This window comes from Carcharhinus amblyrhynchos, chromosome 6 (assembly GCF_965287045.1).
Source record: "Carcharhinus amblyrhynchos chromosome 6, sCarAmb.v2.hapA, whole genome shotgun sequence".
In the NCBI taxonomy this organism is placed as follows: Eukaryota; Metazoa; Chordata; class Chondrichthyes; order Carcharhiniformes; family Carcharhinidae; genus Carcharhinus; species Carcharhinus amblyrhynchos.
Genome location: NC_137329.1, coordinates 119,340,491 through 119,362,894, shown reverse-complemented (window position 1 = coordinate 119,362,894; position 22,404 = coordinate 119,340,491). Strand labels below are relative to the sequence as shown.

Here is a 22,404-nt window from a genome sequence, read left to right as displayed (position 1 = left end):
ACCTACCAGGCCTATCTATAACTCTCAATCCCATTAATTTACTTTAAAGTATGGCACAGTGGTTAGCACTGCTGCCTCACAGTGCCAGAGACTTAGGTTCGATTCCCACCTTGGGTCACTGTCTGTGTGGAATCTGCATGATCCCCCTCATGTCTGCGTGGGTTTCCTCCAGGTACTCTGGTTTTCTCCTACAGTCTGAAAGCTGTGCTAGTTAGGTGCATTGGCCATGCTAAATTCTCCCTCGGTGTGCCTGAATAGGCGCTGGTGTGTGATGACTGGGGGATCTTCACAGTAACTTCATTGCAGTGTTAATGTAAGCCTACTTGTGACACCATAAATAAACTTCAAAACCAAAACATGATTTTGCACCACACTGGAGTTGTGCAACACTAGATGTGTATCTTTGTTCTTTGTACCGTTATATGGAAGACCAGTGACTAAAGAGGGTTTGCCACTACTTTCTGTCAGTGTGCTTGATAGCAAGGTGAAGATCTGACTCCCGAGTTACATGAATGAGTTTGTATTGATGTGTTGTCAGGCATTTCACAAAGTTTAAATATTTGAAGAGTTAGGACAGATGCTGTCTCCCAGCATTAAAAATTCACCAACTAGGGAACAAAGCACTGCTTACATTTCTATGTACATAAGAACATAAGAAATAGGAGCAGGAGTAGGCCATCTAGCCCTTCGAGCCTGCCCCGCCATTCAATAAGATCATGGCTGATCTGTCGTGGCTCAGTTCCACTTTCCCGCCCTCTCCCCATAACCCTTAATCCCCTCTCTTATCAAGAACCCATCAACCCGCTTCTTAAAAATATTTAGCGAGGCAGCCTCCACCACTTCAACGGGCAGAGAATTCCAGAGATTCACCACCCTTTGAGTGAAGAAGTTCCTCCTCAACTCCGTTCTAAACCGCCTCCCCTTTATCTTGAGGCTGTGCCTCCTAGTCCTACTGTCTTTTTTGAGTGGAAAGAGTCTCTCCACCTCTATCCTATCCATCCCATTCATCATCTTATACGTCTCAATGAGATCTCCCCTCATTCTTCTAAACTCTAACGAGTACAAGCCTAGTTTATTCAGCCTCTCCTCATAGCTCAACCCCCTCAACTCCGGTATCAGCCTAGTAAACCTCCTCTGCACTCCCTCCAAGGCCAAAATATCCTTGCGCAGGTGCGGCGCCCAAAACTGCACACAGTACTCCAGCTGCGGCCTCACCAATGCCCTATACAGCTGCAGCAAGACCTCCCTACTTTTATATTCAATCCCCCTCGCTATGAAGGCCAGCATCCCATTCGCCTTCCTGACCACCTGCTGCACCTGCAAGCTGGGTTTTTGCGACTCATGCACAAGGATCCCGAGGTCCCTCTGCACCGTCGCCTGCTGCAGTTTTACGCCACGTAAGTAATAGTCCTTCCTACCATTCTTCCTACCAAAGTGGACCACCTCACACTTGCCAACATTAAATTCCATTTGCCATTTCCTGGCCCATTCGCCCAGCCTATCTAGATCCTTCTGCAGACTCTCCACACCCTCCGCACAATTTGCCTTTCCCCCAATCTTGGTGTCATCAGCAAATTTCGACACCCTACACTCGGTTCCCTCCTCCAGATCATCTATATAAATGGTAAATAGCTGAGGCCCCAGCACCGACCCCTGGGGCACCCCACTAGTCACCAACCACCAATCTGAATAGCACCCGTTGACCCCCACTCTCTGCCTCCTATTTGACAACCAATCCTCTATCCACGCTAACACCCTACCCCCAACTCCATGTCCCCTGACCTTCTGCAATAACCTCTTGTGAGGTACCTTGTCAAACGCCTTCTGAAAATCCAGAAAGACCACATCCACCGGCTCTCCTCTATCCACTGCCCTAGACACATCCTCATAGAACTCCAGTAAATTTGTCAGACACGACTTCCCTTTAATGAAACCGTGTTGCGTCTGCCCTATCAAGCAATTCCCTTCAAGATGCCTCGCAATTTCCTCCTTAATGACAGATTCTAACATTTTACCTACCACAGACGTTAAACTAACCGGCCTATAATTCCCCGCCTTTTGCCTGGCACCCTTCTTAAACAACGGCGTAACATTAGCCGTTTTCCAATCTTCCGGCACTTCCCCGGAATCCAGCGACGTCTGGAAAATAACCACCAAGGCATCCACTATAACCTCCGCCATCTCTTTCAGAACCCTCGGATGCATTCCATCCGGTCCTGGGGACTTGTCCACCTTCTGTATTGCTGGGAAAAATACCACTCTGCCGCATTATCTGCCTATCTATAGAAAGTTTAAAGTTAAAGCTTATTTATTAATCACAAATAGGCTTACATTCGCATTGCAATGAAGTTACTGTGAAAAATCCCCTAGTTGCTACATTCCAGCACCTGTTCAGGTACACTTGGAGAATTTAGCATGGCACATCTTTGGATTGTGGGAGGAAACCGGAGCACCCGGAGGAAACCCACGCAGACACAGGGAAAATGTACAAACTCCACAAGACAGTGACCCAAGTTGGGAATTGAACCCAGGTGTCTGGTGCTGTGAGGCAGCGGTGCTAACCACTGTGCTACCATGCGACCCTAGACTATTTGCTTAATAGACATAGTAAAATATTGCGCATTTCAATATTAGAATACAGACACAAATTGATTCTGGAAAACCACAGTGGGTCCACCTCTCTTTTAAACTAATTTGAGTTTTTCTTGCAGGAACTATACAATGAGTTACATGTTGTATTTTCTTAAATGCATATAATGAAAATAATGAAATAGTTGTTTCTGGTGTGTGCCTGCCATGGCTTTCACCTTATTGTTTCCCATTTGACAAATGTTTTGATCTTTTTTACAAATCTGAAGGCCAAGGGCCCCTTTCCTCCGGGGACTATTGTGAGACTTGTGACGGCAGCAGATGGCAAGCCAGCAACAATAATCACAACCTCGCAAGCTGGCGGGATCGGTACAAAGCAAACGATCCTGGGTCTTGGCGGTGTCTCACCAACTAGCAGCAAACCTGGAGCAACCACCATCATAAAAACCATTCCTGTTTCAGCACTGATGCATCAACCCAATGTTACAGGTACAGGATAGAGGATTTTTGATTTTGATTTAATTTATTATTGTCACATGTATTGACATACAGTGAAAAGTATTGTTTTTTGCGAGCTATAGGGACAAAGCATGCCGTTCATAGAGAAGGAAACAAGAGAATGCAGCATGTACTGTTACAGTTATAGTTAGGGTGTAAAGAAGGATCAACTTAATGCAAGGTAACTTCATTCAAAAATCTGACAGCAGCAGAGAAGAAGCTGTTCTTGAGTCGGTTGATACATTGACTCAGACTTTTGTTCTTTTTCCTGATGGAAGAGAGAATGGCCAGGTGCATGGGGTCCTTAATTATGCTGGCTGCGTTGCCAAGGCAGCAGGAAGTGTAGACAGTGTCAATGGATGGGAGGCTCCTAGGTTTCCAATCTAATTTTCATGAATATTTCATGAATATTTGGTGTTCAGCTATTTTCTTTCATAGGATTTTTTTTTAAAAAACTGTTCTGCTACATACGTTTGACCTTTGGGTATATAAAAGGTCTAATTAGTTGTGATTGTTTAGCTTATTACCTTCTGTAAGACTTCATATTAAAAGCCGATGGACTGGACTTTTGTCCGCAGTTTGGGTTCATAGAGTCAGGAGACTCCTCAGCTCAGCGAACACAACCTGTAAAGATGGCTGCCTGCAGAACAGATTTTAGGTTGATGGGGAAGTTAGCAGTGGGGAGCCAGGGTGGGCAAGCCTGGATTGAATGCAGAGGCTGCTGGGTGCAGAGGTGGCTGCCAAGGCCTGGCTTTGTGCTCTGGCATTGTAATAAATATAAAAGCATCATTCACCCGGTATGTTCTGCACATTCTAGGATTCATGCAGCCAGGGGTCCAAAGTCAGAAATCGCTGGAAGCAGTTGGCCATTTCAATGGCAGCTGTCACTGCAAAGTGCTCACACATTTCCCATTCCCGCCCCATTCCAGCCCTGCCCTCCTAGAGATGGGAAATGCCAGGTTCGGAGACAAGATGTAGAAATTGTCTTGATTCCCAGGATTTTCACCAGCATAAAGAGATTCACCATGATGACCAAAATCCAGGCCAATGTGTGGATACAGTGTAAATTTTGAGGAGAGTTGAAAATTATCTTTCACTGGATTCAAAATAAACTGGAATTAGTTCTTGAGATCGATCTTAGCGAGTGTTTAGGTATATATTTGGATTACAGAGTTATTATACTGCTGAAGGAGGCTATTCAGCCCATTGCATCCGTGCTGGATTTAATACCATAAACCCCATCTACTTCTCAAATGTGAAGCTGATCTCACAAAGATAGAGTCTGTGCTTTATTTGGCCGTCTGCGTTGCGCACAAAGCATGTGTATTTTGTGAAAGGAATTACCGAAGCAAACGAACTGCACATTTCAGTTTTTACTGTTCACCTGATGAAAGAGGGACATGAGAACAAATAGCACCACAATAACAACATTTTTATGAGTGGCTAGGATTTGGAATGTATACTTGATAACGTAGTGGTTACAGATTCAGAATTGGCCTTCAAAACGAAATCTGATAATTATTTGGTGTAAAAGAAATTGCAGAGCAATTGGGACAGCACAAGGACTGGGAATAGCATTTTGTGTACCAGCACTAACTCAATGGGCTGAATGGCTTCAATTGCTTCCAGCTGGATGTCCTGTAAAAGTGAGTACAATATAAGAAAGCTCAGCCACAGCAAAAGGATCCTCTAGCAATTCAGCCATTCTGCAGAATTTTCAAGATTGTTCTTATTTAGAGTCATAAAGATTTACAGCATGGAAACAGGTCCTTCGACCCAACTTGTCCATGCTGCCTCTTTCTTTTTTAGCCTCTAAGCTAGTCCCAATTATCTGCATTTGACGCATATCCCTTTATACTCATGTAACTGTCTAAATGCTTTTCAAAAGATAAAATTGTACCCACCTCTACTACTACATCTGGCAGCTTGTTCCAGACACTCATCACCCTCTGTGAAAAAATGTTCCTCTGGACCCTTTTCTTTCTCTCCCCTCTCACCTTCGACCTATGCCCTCTAGTTTCAGACTCCCCTACCTTTGGGAAAAGATATCTAGCTAATCTATGCCCCTCATTATTTTATAGACCTCGATAAGATCACCCTTCAGCTTTCTACACTCCAGAGAAAAACGTCCCCAGCTATCCAGCCTCTCCTTATAACAGAGACCACCTGTCTTACTGTTTGTGTTTTTTTGTTCATTCCTGGGGTGTGAGCCATACCTAATTGATCTTGAGACGGTGGTGGTGAGTCACCTTCTTGAACCTCATGTGGGTGCTGATGCACCTGTGGTGCTATTAGGAGGGATTTCAAGAATTTTGACCCAGCTACAGCAATTTGTTTCTATGTCAACATGGTGTGTGATGTTACGTGGAGGGGAACTTGCAGGTGGTGGTGTTCCCTTGCATCTGCTGCCCTTGTTCTTCTAGGTGGTAGATGTTGTGGCTTTGGAAGATGCTGCTGAAGGTACCTTGGCAAGTTTCTACAGTTTAGATCTTGTAGATGGCACACACAGCTGTCACGGTGCACTCCTGGGGGAAGGGTGTGAATATTTAAGGTGACAGTTGGGAGGCCGATCAAGCTGACTGCTTTGTCCTGGTTGCTGTCAGGCTTCTTGAGTGTTGAAGCTGCACTTGTCCAGGCAAGCGGAGAGTATTCCATCACACTCCTGACTTACGCCGCGTAGATGATGGATGGACTTTGAGGAATTGGAAGTAGCCACAGTATTTATGTGTACCTTTGTAAGTCTACAGACACATCAAGCCTTTGATTCATGAATGATGTATTTCCTATAGTATATCATTTCAGTGGTTTATTGCCCTAATCCGGTTGGAATATTTTAAGAAGGCTATTAAGGGTAATGGAGCCAAAGCGGGTGAATGGAATTATAATACAGATCAGCTATGACCTCATTGAAGACTACAACTTGTTCAAGTGGCTAAATGGTCCACTCCTGATTCTGTCTTTCTAATAGTGGGTGTGCTGATGTTATCTGCCATGGGAATTCTTCAAGCCCCTTTCTTCTGCCCCTCTTCCTGTACCAATATTTTGTAGAGCAGGGAATTCCTATTGGGTAAACCCTTCCAGCTACTGGAGGAGCCAACAGAGGTCCAAAGTGCAATCAGGTTAAGTATTTCACAAGTCACGTTAAGGAAAAGTCAACAAAAATAATCTGAGAAGATAATGACGATCAAACTCCAGAGCTATCACCAACATTGACGTCAGGTGACTGCACATTGATGTGACTAAATTTTTGGTTGTGAATATACGCCACTTTATTATTCATATCAATCCAGGTGGAACCAAAAGAGAAAACCTGGAAAATCTCAACAGGTCTGGCAGCATCTGTAAGAAGAGAAAAGAGCTGACGTTTCGAGTTCAGATGACGTATTGTCAAAGCTTTGACAAAGGGTCATCTGGACTCGAAACATCAGCTTGTTTCTCTCCTTACAGATGCTGCCAGACCTGCTGAGATTTTCCAGTGTCTTCTCTTTTGGTTTCAGATTCCAGCATCTGCAGTAATTTGCTTAAGTCCAGATGGAGCTAGTCACTATGTAACAGCAGATGTTTTCAGTGGATGTTTATGAAGTACTAGAAATAATTGACGAATTCTCATATAGCAATGTTTCCACCAGTAAAACTGGTGCAAGATTCCTCAAAATACTGTGCAATGTCACACTTAGATTGCCGTTACACTGAAATGTTCCAGGAAATTGTTGGTCAGGATTAAGCAAAAGGAAATTGGTATGTGAAATCTCAGGAAATGTTCAATTAGTTGTTGCTATCTTATCTTTTTAGCTTCACCTTGCATTCTGAATTCTTGATATAGGAAAACCATTTATTGACTGATGTGGTGGGTTGATGCTGAAGTCTATCCAGCAGTACTTTTTTTCACTGTTTTGTATCTTGACCTATAAGTGTTAGAACAACATAAAGAAGAATTTATTTTACTCAATTAGTTTTCCTGGCTAGCCATTCACAACACTGGAAGAAAAGAATCAACAAAAGGCAGCCAGTGATCTAAAGGAAGGGATAATGTACATATAAACTTTAAACACTTCAAACATATAAAAATGTAATTGTCTTAAATTCATTTATAAATCCTAAACAGTGATTTGTGCATTTTTCTCCAGGCGTATCTGCATCCCCTGGTATGAAGTCCCCCATAACAATCATTACAACGAAAGTAGTGACATCAGGAACTGGAGCTCCTGCAAAAATCATTACTGCTGTGCCAAAATTTACCACAGGACAGCCTGGAATGACACAGGTATGGGGAGAATTCTATTCCATGCTCCCAGCTTGCATATACTTGTTAGGAATGAACCTTGTAGTTTGAAGCTGCAATTGTAATTTGTTCTAACCAACTAAACATGCAATAGGTTATTGTATATAGTGGATAGATTCACTGTGTAAAGTCATTCCGGAGCAAATCAAGTCGTGAGATCCATAACACTTCGCTTGTCGTCTATCATTCAGCATCAAGCAGTGCTTTTAAATGCCTTCAACATCCTGAAGCTAAGGGAGAGAATAATTTGGACAAGGTTTGGTACCTAATTACTGCCTAGTCACCCTGCTTGGTTAGATAATCAAGTTACCTATAAATCCATAGAATCCCTACAGTGCAGAAAGAGGCCATTCGTCCATCTAGTGTGCACCCACAATCCTACAGCATTTTACCCAGCCCTCCCTCAGCTTATCCCCGTAACCCTATTTACCTTGCTAATCCCCCTAACCTACACAATTTGGAACCCTGAGGGCAATTTAGCATGACCAATCCACCTAAATTGCACAACTTTTTGGAGTGTGGGAGGAAACCCACACAGGCATGGGGAGAACATGCAAATCCCATGCAGACAGTGACTCTAGGTTGGAATTGAATTAACAGAATGGGTGTTAGTCTGTAAATGTTCAATGATCATTTTTCTAGGTGGTTCTGAAGACTCCGGGAACACCTGGTACCATCCTACGAACAGTTGGTGGGACTCCTGTCACAGTTAGTGGAGTCAGATTGGTTACACCTGTCACTGTGTCTTCAAGCAAGCCTACTGTCTCGACCTTGCTAGTGAAAGGAACCACGGGTACCGATTATAATTTGTACTTAGCCTTGTATAGTTGAGATGATTACACAGTTTTATAGTCGGCATACTTATTTTAAAAAACCTACCACGGTTAAAAAGTGTGTAGGAACGTGTTTAAAATCTACCATTGCCTTTGAAATGAATTGATACATGATGACTGCCACTAAATCTGATCTGAGTTGAACTGATGGGAATCCATGTTTAGGAAAAGTCAGTATATCACTATCCCAAATCCGGTTGCAGTTCACATATCATCAATTTGTTAGACTGTTGGGTTCCACTAATGTGTGCAGACAAAGATGTAGTTTGGTAAATGTGCATCCCATTTCTACAGCTGGCTGGAAGCCATGTCATGCCAAGCATTCCTCTCCAGTTGAATTGTTACCCAGCCGGCAGTTATCATTTGGATTATCAATTCTGTATCTTTTCTCTCCAGCCACCCAGGTCTCATGAGGCAAGATACCTGAGAGGGCCGGCAGCCTCATCCCAGCTTCAAGTAATGCTGCTGAGCTAACTGTTGGCAAAGACATGTGATGTACCTGGCCTTTGCCTGCTGTGTACTTTTTGAAGTGCCGACAAGAGCAGAAACTCAATAGACAGTTTTCATGACAAGGTTTTACAATAGTGATGAGTTATTTGCCTTGCTAGTTTTTGTATTGGTCCTTCTAAATATTTTTAGTATAATAGTTCTTTTTTCCTGACTGGATATTGGCGTCAACATTAAATCAATTTGTGAAGTGTAACCAAGCCCCACTTGTAAATCTTGTGTGGCTGTTGGATAATACCTATTTTGATTTCTCATGGAGGCTCAAAGTGATTACAAGCACTTCCAAAATATATGACGGATTAGCTGGGTGGACAGCCCTGAATCTGATTCTTTGAACCCTCTTTCAGAGTTGTCTTGCAAGTTTATGGTATTTTCTTCCAAAGAGCTGTTTTGAGATGAACTAAAACTGTGAAAATCCCCTAGTCGCTACACTCCGCCTATTTGGGTACACCAAAGGAGAATTTAGCATGGCCAACGCACCCTAACCAGCACATCTTTCAGACTGTGGGAGGAAACTGGAACACCCGGAGGAAACCCACGCAGACACGGGGAGAACGTGCAAACTCCACCCAGACAGTGACCCTAGCTGGGAATCGAACCAGGGATCTTGGTGCTGTGAGGCAGCAATGCTAACCACTGTGGCGCCCCTCAGTAATGCAGTGTTAATGAGGTAGCTCGTATATCACCCCAGCTTTTTAAAATGTCTTTTGATATTTTGAAGTGCTCCCAGTTCCATACTTACAATGACACTGAATTTCACTGAGCTTGCTTGTTGGCTGAAGTTGCAAGAAGTAGAAGGGAAAATTGTAAAATTCTTGACTGTCTTCTATATATTTTTGAATGCCTAACTGTCCAGGTCTCAATGAGGCTGGGTTTGGGTGTGAAACAGAGATAGACACTTGGGTGACAGGAGAAGGAAAAACTTTCCGATGTGTGAGGAGGTCCATCCTTTCCCTGGTGACCCACCTTCTTCCCCCAGTCCAGTTCCCAAGGTGAGATGCCTGGTTTCACAGGGCAACAGCCCATGTTAGGTCCTATGATGGAGAAAAGGGCAATTTCCTGCCAGAAGCCTCTGAAGAATTTGTGCCAAGTATTCAACAGCAGCAGTATTCTATTTGAATATGTAACATTGGTGAACCTATACTGTAGATACACTCTGTATACAACCTGGATCTTTGTTCTACATGTTTATCTGCTTGCTAAAATAATACAAAGGAGGAAATATTTTATTTTCTAATCATGACCCTTTTGTGTTGGCAGTTGGGTGACTGCAACTGCAATCTAGACTTCTGTCACTAAGACCAAAATTGTTGCGCATTTCTTAACAAGCTTTGAATAGTTCTCGTAAGCTTATTGTTGTAATCTAATACTATGCAGGTGTTACTACATTGGGTACTGTGAGTGCTGCAGCAACTACAATTCACGCTGGAGCAACTGGACTTGCTTCGTCAAACTTTACAACCCCAGTCACTGCTCTGGCCAGAGTAACAACACTGCCCACTCAAGGGATTAGCACAACTATAGATCCTTTGACCGTGGCAGCAACAACATTAAAGGTTACACCAGGAATTGTCCCAACCTCTTCTGTAGTTAACACTGAGGTAATTGGTTTGTCTTGTTGATTTGTTTGTATTTATGTCTTTTGCTAATTGAAGTTTGATGTGCACCTCAATCTCATCCTTGTGTTTGTGTCAGTTTGTGGCTTCCCTGCTTCCTAACTCTGTAATCTCCAGCTCATACATGCCACACTCGCTCCTTGCCAAGCTTTCATTTTTCTCACTCTGGTCTTTGTGCAATCCTTTCATCTCCTCTGATGACTGTGCATTTAGGATGCTACACTCTGGAATTCCATCTCGTGAACCCCTATTTTTCACCATGGTTCTCTTTTAAGTTCCTCCTCAAAACCTAGGCTTTTGGCCACCTCTGACCCTTCTTAATATCTCGCAAGCTCAGTATTTTTCCCTATGCTTCTGTAAAGAACCTCTGAATGTTTTTTTTCTACTCTAGAGACAGTATAAATGGAAGTTAATGTGGTAACTGCTACTAGTTCACGACCAGGTTGATCCTTTCCCTCATCTTCAAATTCCTCACTGAACTCTACAATCTTCAACCAATACCCTTGTGAACAATCCAAGCCTGTCTAGCCTCCTTATAACTCATGTATTCACAGATACAAGCACTGCTTCAACTGTGCTCTACTGACCACATCCCACTCCAGCCTCTGAGTTAGAGCCTTCTCATTGCCTCTGCTGAACTCTGTAATTTTCTTCCTAACCCTCCTTGCTTCAGTTCATCAATGTTATCATCAATAACTTTTTGGAAGTATTTTATTTATATATATATATATATATATATGTGGCTATGCCTTTAGTCACCCACTCTAACTTATTTCCTACTTTCTACCTGATTTCCCTTTATGAATCCTCTCTGGGCCGTTTTTGTCATGTGAAAGATAAAATGCATGTGTAATTTTTGTTACTGTTCTAGGAATGTCTAATTTATATTCACTGCCAGAGTCTTTCTTAACACTAATACTCCTTATTTTGAAACAAAATTATGTTTTTGATGTGCAGAAGCACAGTAAGGTTTTAGTATAAATGTAAGAAGTTTATATTGTGAGTTCCTTTTCCGGTTATAGATTATTAAGGTCACCTACATTGAAGAGTTATTCTTGAATATTTACAGTTACAAGTCATAGAGTCGTACAGCGCAGAAAGGACCCTTCAGCTCATCATGTCTGCACCAACAATAGCTACCACTGAAGTCATGTTTAACCCATTTTCCTGCAATTTCTCCACATCCTTGAATGTTATAGATTTCAATGCTCATCCAAATATCCTTTAAACATTGTAAGGTTTCCAGCCTCCACCACCTTCCCTGGGCAGTGCATTCCAGATCCTCACCACACTCTGAGTGAAAATATCTTTCTCAAATCCCCTCTGAATCACCTGCCCCAAAAACTATGTCCCCTTGTGATTGCCCCCCCCCCCCTCAACCAAAGAGAATAGCTGCTACCTATTCACTCTCTCCATACCTCTCATAATCTCATACACCTCAGTCATGTTTCTCCCCCCATCCTCAGCCTTCTTTGCTCTAAAGCAAACAATCCAAGCCTATCTAGTCTCCTTGTAGCTCAAATGTATTCACAGATACAAATGCGTTCATAGGCTAATATTTTCTATCTGTGTATATTTTGTGTTTTAACAGCCCATGTTTGTGATATCGGGAGAAGCAGTGCCTCCTCGAGTAGCTGGCTTGGTTGCACATACCAGTGAAGCTCAGGTGCCGGTAGCTGTAGAACAAATTACAACTGCAGTGGCCGTTTCAGAGAATAGTGTGCAAACTTCAGATCAACAGATACAGCCAGCAGCAGAAGAACCGGCCCATGAAACCACAGAAACAAATACTACAAATACAGCTACCTCCAGTACAGCAAATATATCTCTGAATCAAAGTGAGTAGACTAACCAAAAGTTGGGCATCTGAAACTGGCCACCCTATTTAAAGGAGTGGTGTTTATTAATGTTAAAGTACAATTGCTATCAATATATTTCTGCTTCTTTATTATTACAAGCAAGGATGGGTTAGCAGAATATAAGGGCTCATTCTCTGTAAGCTTAGATCCCAGCCTCTTCAGGGTATATTAGAGCAACTCTAAGTAATTATTATTTAAGCCAGTTTTTTGGTTAGTTATTTTGGAGAGGAGAGTGATTAAGTGTTGCCTGTGGAAATGACATTAAAGTTTAAAAGATTTTATAGTTTATTAGTGTCCCAGATAGGTTTAAATTAACACTGCAATGAAATTACTGTGAAAATCCCCTAGTCGCTACACTCTGGCAGCTGTTCAAGTTCATTGAGGGAGAATTTAGCATGATCAGTGCACCTAACCAGCATGTTTTCTGGATTGTGGGAAGAAACTAGAGCACCCGGAGGAAACCCATGCAGACATAGGAAAATTGCAGACTCCACATAGACACTGACCCATGCTGAAAATCAAACCTAGGTGTAATGACGACATATTTCCTTCGCCAAAGGGCATTAGTGAGGCAGATGGGTTTTTCCGACAATGGTTTCACGGTCACCAGTAGATTATTAATTCCAATATTTTTTATGGAATTCAAATTCCATCACCTGCTGTGACAGGATTCAAACCCAGGTCCCCAGAACATTAGCTGAGTTTCTGGATGAATAGTCCAGTGATAATACCACCAGGCCATCACCTCCCTAGGTTTAAAGTATGGTTACCAATGGTGAGACAAAGGTGGGGAATTGCACAAGGCCACAGACAGAACAAGAGATTAAAAGGTGGTCAAGCCAGAAGGCAATCACAGAGACAAGGAGGGGAAAGCCCATAATAGGATTTAAACACAAGTGTGCACACTTTCAATTAGAGGCACTGGGAACCAGTTTAGATCAGGGATGATTGGGGCAGTGGGCTAACAGGACGTGCTACAAGGTCAAATATGGATGACACAGTTTTGAATGAACTAATTCCAGGAAAGTGGAAAAAGGGATGCTGGCCAGGAGAATGTTGAAATATGGAGTCTGGAGGTGGTTCTTTGAGTCAAAGGCTGTTGAGTGTGCGCAGAATAAAATGGGATAACAAGCCACAGTCACAGAAAATATCACATTAAATATGTCAGCACAAAATATTATCATTCAAAGTGAATGATTGTAAGAGATATAAACTTAATTGTTTTTTAAATTTGACTCATCGAAAGATCTTGTTTGCAATTTCATAAGAATCTATATGGATATGGGAATATCTTCTACTGTTGTACCTGGACACAGTTGGAATGGGGAAAAGTAAAATGAACACCGTGGACATTGGGAACATTTTCTTATGAGGAAGCAATTGGGACAATGCAGATTACAGTTGGGACAAAGCAGAATGAGGTGTACTCTATATCTCTATTCCCAAAATGAGGTTAAAAAATCCAATCCTGTAGTGTCTTTGTGAGCACAAAGTATAAAATTTAACATGAACTTTCCCAATTTAGCCTTCTCAAAAAGGTGATTAGTCACGAAAAAATATCATCTATGATCCACAGAGAAAAGCAAGTAAAATTCAATGATGTTAATCTGTCATTCTCGTTAAACTGTACAGTGCTGCTTTTGTTAACTTATTGGGATATGTATGTCACAGTTCAGCCACCAGACACAAGTAATAATGGTATGCCAGAAAGTGTACATGGAGAAACAGCAACTGCAGGAACTACCAATACAGCAACTACTGTCTCAGCAGCATGCACTGGAGCAGTGACCACTGTTACACAATCCACACCAACTCCAGGTCCTTCACTGCAGGTAAGAAAATAAGAAACTGATTTTGCTTTGACTGGTGCAATAGTAAGCTTTGTTTAAAACTTTTTTTTTTAATCCTCAACGCACAAGGGAAAGTTCGGAGAGATTGCACTGCACAGCCCAGCCTTTGTGTGCTGCCCAATCTCTACTTGACAAGTCATGCAGCAAGGCTTTATGTTGGGACAGGAGTGGGAAGGGGAGTTCTTACACACTAACCACATGTGCAGCAAGAGCTAAATGAGAGGTCTTTAAAATATTTGTTCATGGGATGTGGATGTTGCTGGCTGGGCCAGCATTTGTTGCCCATCCCTTAGGGCATTTGAAAGCCAACCACATTTCTGTGGATTTAGACTTACACTTGGCCAGACCAGGTAAGGACAGCAGACTTCCTTCCCTAAAGAACATTAGTGAACAAGAAGGGTTTTTACGAAATCAGCAATGGTTTCATGATCGTCATTAGATCTGGAGGAGGGAACCGAGTGTATGGTGTCGAAATTTGCTGATGACACCAAGATTGGGGGAAAGGCAAATTGCACGGAGGGTGTGGAGAGTCTGCAGAAGGATCTAGATAGGCTGGGCGAATGGGCCAGGAAATGGCAAATGGAATTTAATGTTGGCAAGTGTGAGGTGGTCCACTTTGGTAGGAATAATGGTAGGAAGGACTATTTCTTACATGGCGAAAAACTGCAGCAGGCGATGGTGCAGAGGGACCTCGGGGTCCTTGTGCATGAGTCGCAAAAACCCAGCTTGCAGGTGCAGCAGGTGGTCAGGAAGGCGAATGGGATGCTGGCCTTCGTAGCGAGGGGGATTGAATATAAAAGTAGGGAGGTCTTGCTGCAGCTGTATAGGGCATTGGTGAGGCCGCAGCTGGAGTACTGTGTGCAGTTTTGGTCACCGCACTTACGCAAGGATATTTTGGCCTTGGAGGGAGTGCAGAGGAGGTTTACAAGGTTGATACCGGAATTGAGGGGGTTGAGCTATGAGGAGAGGCTGAATAAACTAGGCTTGTACTCGTTAGAGTTTAGAAGAATGAGAGGAGATCTCATTGAGACGTATAAGATGATGAATGGGATGGATAGGATAGAGGTGGAGAGACTCTTCCCGCTGAGAAAGGACAGTAGGACTAGGGGGCACAGCTTCAAGATAAAGGGGGGGTTTTTTAACGGAGTTGAGGAGGAACTTCTTCACTCAAAGGGTGGTGAATCTCTGGAATTCTCTGCCCGTTGAGGTGGTGGAGGCTGCCTCGCTAAATATTTTTAAGACGCGGGTTGATAGGTTTTTGATAGGCAAGGGGATTAAGGGTTATGGGGAGAGGACGGGAATGTGGAACTGAGCCACGACGGATCAGCCATGATCTTATTGAATGGCGGGGCAGGCTCGAAGGGCTAGATGGCCTACTCCTGCTCCTATTTCTTATGTTCTTATAATTCCAGATTTTATATGGAATTCAAATTTCACCATCTGCCGTGATGGATTTGAACCTGGGTCCCCAGAGCATTAACATTGATTACTGGTCCAGTGACAAGGCCACCACGCCACCACCTCCCCAAGTAATGTTCACACCACACAAGTGTCAGGCAATGACTATCTTTAACTTGAGAGAATCTCACCATGATAGTTAATGGCAGTACCATTGCCAAATCTCCAACCGTAAATATCTTTATAGGGTCATCGTTGACTCAGATATCAAGTCGAGCAACTGTATAAATGCCATGGCTGCGAGAGCCTTTCAGAGGCTCAGTGTTTTCGAACATTTGGCACAAGTCAAGAGTGTGATGTGTTTAGGTGAAACAGCGCTCAATATCCTGACATTACCCATGACAATGCAATCCACTCGATCAGCAGCCCAGCTATGAGCTCAAACACCCCCTTCAGCCACTTGTGTAGTCTGGCTGCAGTGTAGCATCTATAAGATGTACTGCTCAAGTCATCAAATTTTCATCAGGCGCATCTTCCAAACTTGAGATCTCTAACATCTCTGGGTGTGTCCCCAACGGCCATGTCTGTCGGTGCTGGAGGGATATAGGTCACATACCTCCCTCCTAAATAAGGATTTACAGTGCCCTTATGTCTGGTACACAAACCAGCGTGACCAGAAAGTCTCTCTCATCCTGGAGATGACCTGTGCCCTGTTTATTCATTGTCAGGCTTGCAGCCTGTTTGTCTCTTTCTTTAAACTGCAGCCTATCGGTTTAGTTTTTGCCCAATTGTCCCAGAGTGCTTTACAAATCGCCATTTTAGATGGCTCGTTTGGCCACAGGGTCATTGCAATCTGTTTCTGCAATTAGTCTGTTTGAAGGTTAGGATTAAATAGAGATGGTGGGCAGGATTTTCTGACTCATCCCGAAACCATAAAATCCCGCCGAGGTCAACGGACCGTTTCATGATCCACCCCTCGCCCACTACAATTCCCATGGTGGGTGGAATGGGAAAATTCACCCCGATGTTTTGGTCATTAATTTTTACTCAAAAGTGTAACTGGATATTACTGATGATGTAACTGGGCAAATGCTTCATATGTCTGTACAATTGTATTTTAAATTTGAGGTATTAGCCTATTCAAAATAAATTTGTTGGCAACTCTACTTATGATGTGGGTATGCCGGCGTTGGACTGGCGTAAACACAGTAAAAAGTCTGACAACACCAGGTTTTAGTCCAACCTATTTATTTGATAATATACTCACAAGCTTTCGGGGTTAGCCCCTTCGTCAGGTGAATGGAGAGTTCTGGCCTCAGACAGAGCATATAAAGCACAGACAGTTTAGAGATTACTGATTAGAATGCGAATCCTTACACAGATTCGCATTCTAATCAGTAATCTCTAAACTGTCTGTGCTTTATATGCTCTGTCTGAGGCCAGAACTCTCCATTCACCTGACGAAGGGGCTAACCCCGAAAGCTTGTGACTCTAGTTATGACATGATTCATATTCCCCTTGTATTAATCTTAATGACTGCCTCATAAATCTTTCCTTTCTCACCCACTTGAAACGTTTCTAGTCGTGGACATACCTAGTCTATCGTTTATCTTTAATTCAGGTTCGCTTAATTCAAATTGCCTGATTGTTGAGTTGTTTTGCACCAAATTCCTATTCTGTTGTATTATTTACTTTGTGTAATAAAAATCATAGGAGAATGGTATAGTGTGGTAGGAGGCCATTCAGCACATCATGCTTGTGGCAGCTTTTTGGTAAAAACATCCAGTTAACTGTACCCTTCTGTTTTTTTGCTCAGCCCTGCATTTTTTCACCTTAAGTATTTATCTGATTGTCTTTTGAAAGTTACTGTTGAATCTATTTCTATTCCCTCTCGGGCAACATGTTCCAAATCACAACATCACTGTTTCCTAATGTTGTCTCTGAGTATTTTGGCAATCGCATTGAATCTGCGTCTTTCAGTAACCAAACTCTACCACAGGAAGCAGTTCCTCCTTATTTACTCTGTTAATAAGGCAGGTTATTAGCACAAAAATGGTTATAACTATTAGAACTATTTTGTATTTGATATATTGACAAGCTGATGAAGATATTATTTTATGTTTGTTTTGTGTTCATACCTGCAGTCTTAACTTTTTACTTTCCAATAACCAGGCTGCTTCGACAACATCAGATGTTACTTCAAGCAGTAGTACATCTTTGTCAGATTCCAGCACGTCACAGCTGGCACCCACTGCAGAGACTGGACAAAATCCAGGGGGTTCTGAGCTTCAGCCTTCTTCTGAGCAGACATTAAAGAACTTTGCCAATGCAGCAATCCCACAGGCGGCCGAGAGTCAGCAACCTGATCAGTCGGAGGCCTTCAAGGATCCACAAGAGAAAATGGAAAGTGGTAAAGCACAGGAACAGCTGAGTCAAAATCCAGCACAGCAGCAGCACCAACACCAGGTCACTGCATCTGAGCCTTTTGTTACTGAAACAAAGCCAGCAGACAGTATCCAACACAAAACAACTGCTGGAGGTGTTCCAGCATCTTCATTGCCAAAAGCTACAGGTAAGCACCATTTTTTTAAAGTAATTTTTGAACGTGGCTCGGGAATAGACTGACATTGTTCTCAGAAGAACAGTACCTATAATTTGATCTGATTTATTGTCACATGTATTAACATACAGTAAAAAGTATTGTTTCTTGCGTGCTATACTGACAAAGCATACCATTCATAGAGAAGGAAACAAGAGAATTCAGAATGTAGTGCAGAATTACAATCATAGCTAGGGCGTAGAGAAAGATCAACTTAATGCAAAGGCAAGTCCATTCAAAAGTCTGACAGCAGCAGGGAAAAAGCTGTTCTTGAGTCAGTTGGTACGTGACCTCAGACTATTGTATCCTTTTCCCAAAGGAAGAAGGCGAAAGAGAGAATGTCCGGAGTGTGTGGGGTCCTTAATTATGCTGGCTGCTTTGTCGAGGCAACGGGAAGTGTAGACAGAGCCAATGGATGGGAGGCTGGTTTACGTAATGGATTGGGCTATGTCCATGACCTTTTGTAGTTCCTTGCAGTCTTGGGCAGAGCAGGAGCCATACCAAGCTGTGACACAACCAGAAAGAATGCTTTCTGTGGTGTATCTGTAAAAGTTGGTGAGAGTTGTAGCTGACGTGCCAAATTTCTTTAGTCTTCTGAGAAAGTAGAGCATTGATGGGCTTATCATGAAAGGGACATCTTCAGATAGCATTGCAAGCTATTATTTGTATCAGGAAGAAGCTAGAACTCCACTTTATGCTGCAATCCCAATGATAACCATTTGTTTTTGGATTCATTCTGCAGACTCATGCAACAAAATTAAAAATTTTGCTTTAAAGTGAAGTTTGTCAGTCACAAGTAAGGCTTACATTAACACGGCAGTGAAATTACTGTGAAATTCCCCTAATCACCACACTAGTGTTTGGGTCAATGCATCCAATCAACACGACTGTGGGAGGAAACTAGAGGAAATTCACACAGACATGGGGAGAATGTGCAAATCCCACACAGACAGCGACCAAGCCGGGAATCGAACCCATGTCCCTGGCACTTTGTGGCAGCAGTGCTTAACACTTGCCACCATGCCGCCGCACTATTTAAAAATATAATTTTCACATAAGTCCATGTAACAATCAAAAATGTGAAATTTGCAGTCTTGGAGACAATTATGCTAATGGCTATAAATTGCTTTCCATTAATTAGAACACAAGTTTCTGTTTAGATTACTGAAACCATTAAACTTACACTACATCCCATTTCTAAAGAAATCTAGCCTCGTGGCTAAATTTGCATTCAGAACCTAGCAGGGTGTCAAGTTCAGGTTTTATTTTTAAAGCAAATTATGTATATTTAGTTTACATCACAGGGCTGCCTTCGGATGTATAAGAGAGTTCCAGGTTTTCTTTTCTAAGCATTATATAGAAATCGATTACATCAGATCTTTATTTTCAGAACTGCTTGCGTTTCTGTTTTAGAATGCAGTACTGTAAAGCCTTCCTCGGAGGATGTCGCTTCAGAGCCAGGTGTGCCTAACATAGACTCTTCTCAGCAATTGCAGCATTGCCTGAAGCCTGTGACTCAGACCCCAGAGCAACCAGCAGAACAAAAGGATCCAATGCAGCTGCCAGTACCACTGAGCACACTGAGTTCCCCGTCTCAAGCAGCAGTGCTGAGTCTTAATGATACAAGCATGCAAAGCAGTCAGCAAAGCCAGGCCACAGGGGACATTCACCAACCTACCACCTCAAGTATGTTCAACCAGTTGGAAATGTTAATTTTTCTTTTCATGTTTCCTTCTCAGTATATCTAATTGTAAACCCGTGGCTATACTTTTTGTTTATTCATTCGTGGGACATGGTGCCTTGCTGGCTAGCCAGCATTTATTGTCCATACCTAATTGCCCTTGAGAAGGTGGTGGTGAGCTGCTGCCTTGAATTGCTGCAGTCCACGTGCTGTGGGTTGACCCAGGATGCTGTTGGGGAGGGAATTCAAGGATTTTGACCCAGCGACTGCGAAGGAACAGCAATATGTTTTCAAGTCAGGATGATGAGTGGCTTGGAGGGGAACTTGCAGGTGGTGGTGTTCCCATGTGTCTGCTGCCCTTGTTTTTCTAGACAGAAGTAGTCATGGGTTTGGAAGGTGCTGCCTAAGGATCTTTGGTGAATTGCTGCAGTGCATCTTGTAGATAGTACACATTGCTGCTACTGAGCGTCGATGGTGGAGGGATTGAATGTTTGTAGATGTGGTGCCAATCAAGCAGGCTGCTTTGACCTGGGTGGTGTCAAGCTTCTTGAGTGTTGTTGGAGCTGCACCCATCCAGGCAAGTGGGGAGTATTCCATCACATTCCTGACTTGTGCCTTGTCGATGGCTTTGGTGAGTCAGGAGATGAGTTACTCGCCGCAGTATTCCTAACCTTTGACTGCTCTTGTAGGCACTGTGCTTATGTGTTGAGTCCAGTTGAGTTTCTGATCAATGGTAACCCCCAGAATGTTGACAGTGGGGGATCCAATGATGGTAACACCATTATACTGTGACACAGTGCAAGGTGCAGCCATTAAGCTTATGTTGTTGTGTGTCACAAACAATTCAATGCAGATAGAGTTCTGTGAGCGCATGCAGGCTGGTAATTTTCAGTATCAGGAAAGTACGGGTGGCAGGATTAGTTTATAAAATGGAAATGATTCAAAAGTTGCTGGGTATCAGAATCAATTGACTAGACAGTTTTAAAATGTGATTGGAGTTATTCACCCAGTGGGGGTCAGTTTGCTCAGTTGACTTGAGTATGAAGCAGACTGATGCCGGTGGTGTGGATTCAAAACCCAGACCGGGTATGATAGTTTATGGAAGCCTGCCTCTTCACCTTACCTCATACTTGCCGTGTGATGTCCCTCAAACTTTATAACCAATTGTTTCCCTCTAATGGATGGCGTGGTATTACAGTCGGTAGCACTGCTACCTCACACTGCCAGGGACCCAGGTTCAGTTTTGGCCTTGGGTCACTGTCTGCATGGAGTTTGCACACACATTTTCTCTGTGTCTGCGTAGGTTTCTTCTGGGTACTCTGGTTTCCTCTCACAGTCCAAGGATGTGCGGGTTAGGTTGATTGGCCATGCTAAATTGACCCTAGTGTCAGGGATTAGCAGGGTAAATGTGCGGGGTTACGGCAATAGGGCCTGGTGGGATTGTGGCTGGTACAGACTTGATGGACCGAATGGCCTCCTCCTGTACTATAGGAGTATGACTCTAGGTATCTGTGGTCCTTTCTTGGCTATGGCTAAATTACATACACTACACCTGATGTGAAACCAAAGCAGTGGGAGACCACCAGTTGAAGGTGTTCTGACATTTCTTGGTTTCACTGTGTTGGTAGTCGGATCAAGATCTTTTTCCTAACATGCACTAGTGCTTTTGCATTAATGAACAGGACAAAGAACTTATCTAATATGTTGACTATGTTTTGCTTCCAGAATAGAAGCAATGATTTAAACTTCTTTTTTATAAATTAATTCTGCATCTTTGTATGTCTCAATATTGGGAATCAAATGATATGAATTTAATGGAAAAATTGTGAATCCAATATTTAGTTAAAGCATGAGATGTTAAGTTAATGAGATGTGTTTATACACCCAGTTGAGTTCAGTGCTTTTATGTTGGTTTCTTGTTTATTATGGTGAATATATTACGTGATTTAGCAATCACATGGCTCAGAGGCAGGCAGGATCATACGTACTAAAACAGAAAATGCTGGAAAATCTCAGCAGGCCTGACAGCATCTGTGGGGAGAGAATAGAGCCAACATCTCGAAACATTGACTCTATTCTCTCTGTACAGATGCTGTCAGACCTGCTGAGAATTTCCAGCATTTTCTGTTTTTGTTTCAGATTCCAGCATCCGCAGTATTTTGCTTCGGATCATACATATGATGTTCTAAGGGGTCAGTGCTAATACTAATAGATGCATCACTTCAAAAATTTTCATTAAACTTAATTAAACACATGGTAAGTTTGCATAAATTCACGCCTACCTCTCAGAAAGTAATCTTGTGGATCTTCTGTTTCTAGGTCCTGCCAGTTCACTTCCACCATCCTCCAGCACGGCAGCTGTGTCACCAAATGAAGTCTCTAACAGTAATCCACTGGCGAATGGGGTACGTAAACAGAGTTACCATTGTTTCCTCAGCTACAGTTCTACTGGTTTATCAGGCCACTCTGTACAGTAGATTTTACACGGTTGTTATTAGAACATTTGAAGTTGCACGCTCTGTCTGAATTTTTAAATATACAATACCTTCACAACCAGTAATGGCACCCTACCGTCTGATCCTTGCTTGACGATAAGCTAAAACTGATAAAACAAAATGCCTTCTTAATACAGCTAATCTCTGGATTGATGTTCTGTGCTCAAACATAAATAAGATGTGGCTGAATTTCAAAC

The 22,404-nt window shown here is 42.7% G+C and overlaps 1 protein-coding gene across 2 annotated transcripts in view; it reads left to right on the top strand.

Moving 5' to 3' along the window:
- The window catches only part of LOC145344260 (host cell factor 1-like), a 79,855-nt gene that overhangs the window by 43,064 nt on the left and 14,387 nt on the right, over nt 1-22,404 (top strand). For both annotated transcript variants that reach the window (XM_080191307.1, XM_080191306.1), the window contains exons 12-20: nt 2,859-3,078; nt 7,215-7,351; nt 8,012-8,162; nt 10,087-10,310; nt 11,917-12,163; nt 13,856-14,016; nt 17,605-18,004; nt 19,445-19,717; nt 22,032-22,117. In XM_080191307.1, coding sequence (XP_080047433.1) covers nt 2,859-3,078; nt 7,215-7,351; nt 8,012-8,162; nt 10,087-10,310; nt 11,917-12,163; nt 13,856-14,016; nt 17,605-18,004; nt 19,445-19,717; nt 22,032-22,117 — 1,899 coding nt within the window. The remainder of the gene's footprint in view (nt 1-2,858; nt 3,079-7,214; nt 7,352-8,011; nt 8,163-10,086; nt 10,311-11,916; nt 12,164-13,855; nt 14,017-17,604; nt 18,005-19,444; nt 19,718-22,031; nt 22,118-22,404) is intronic.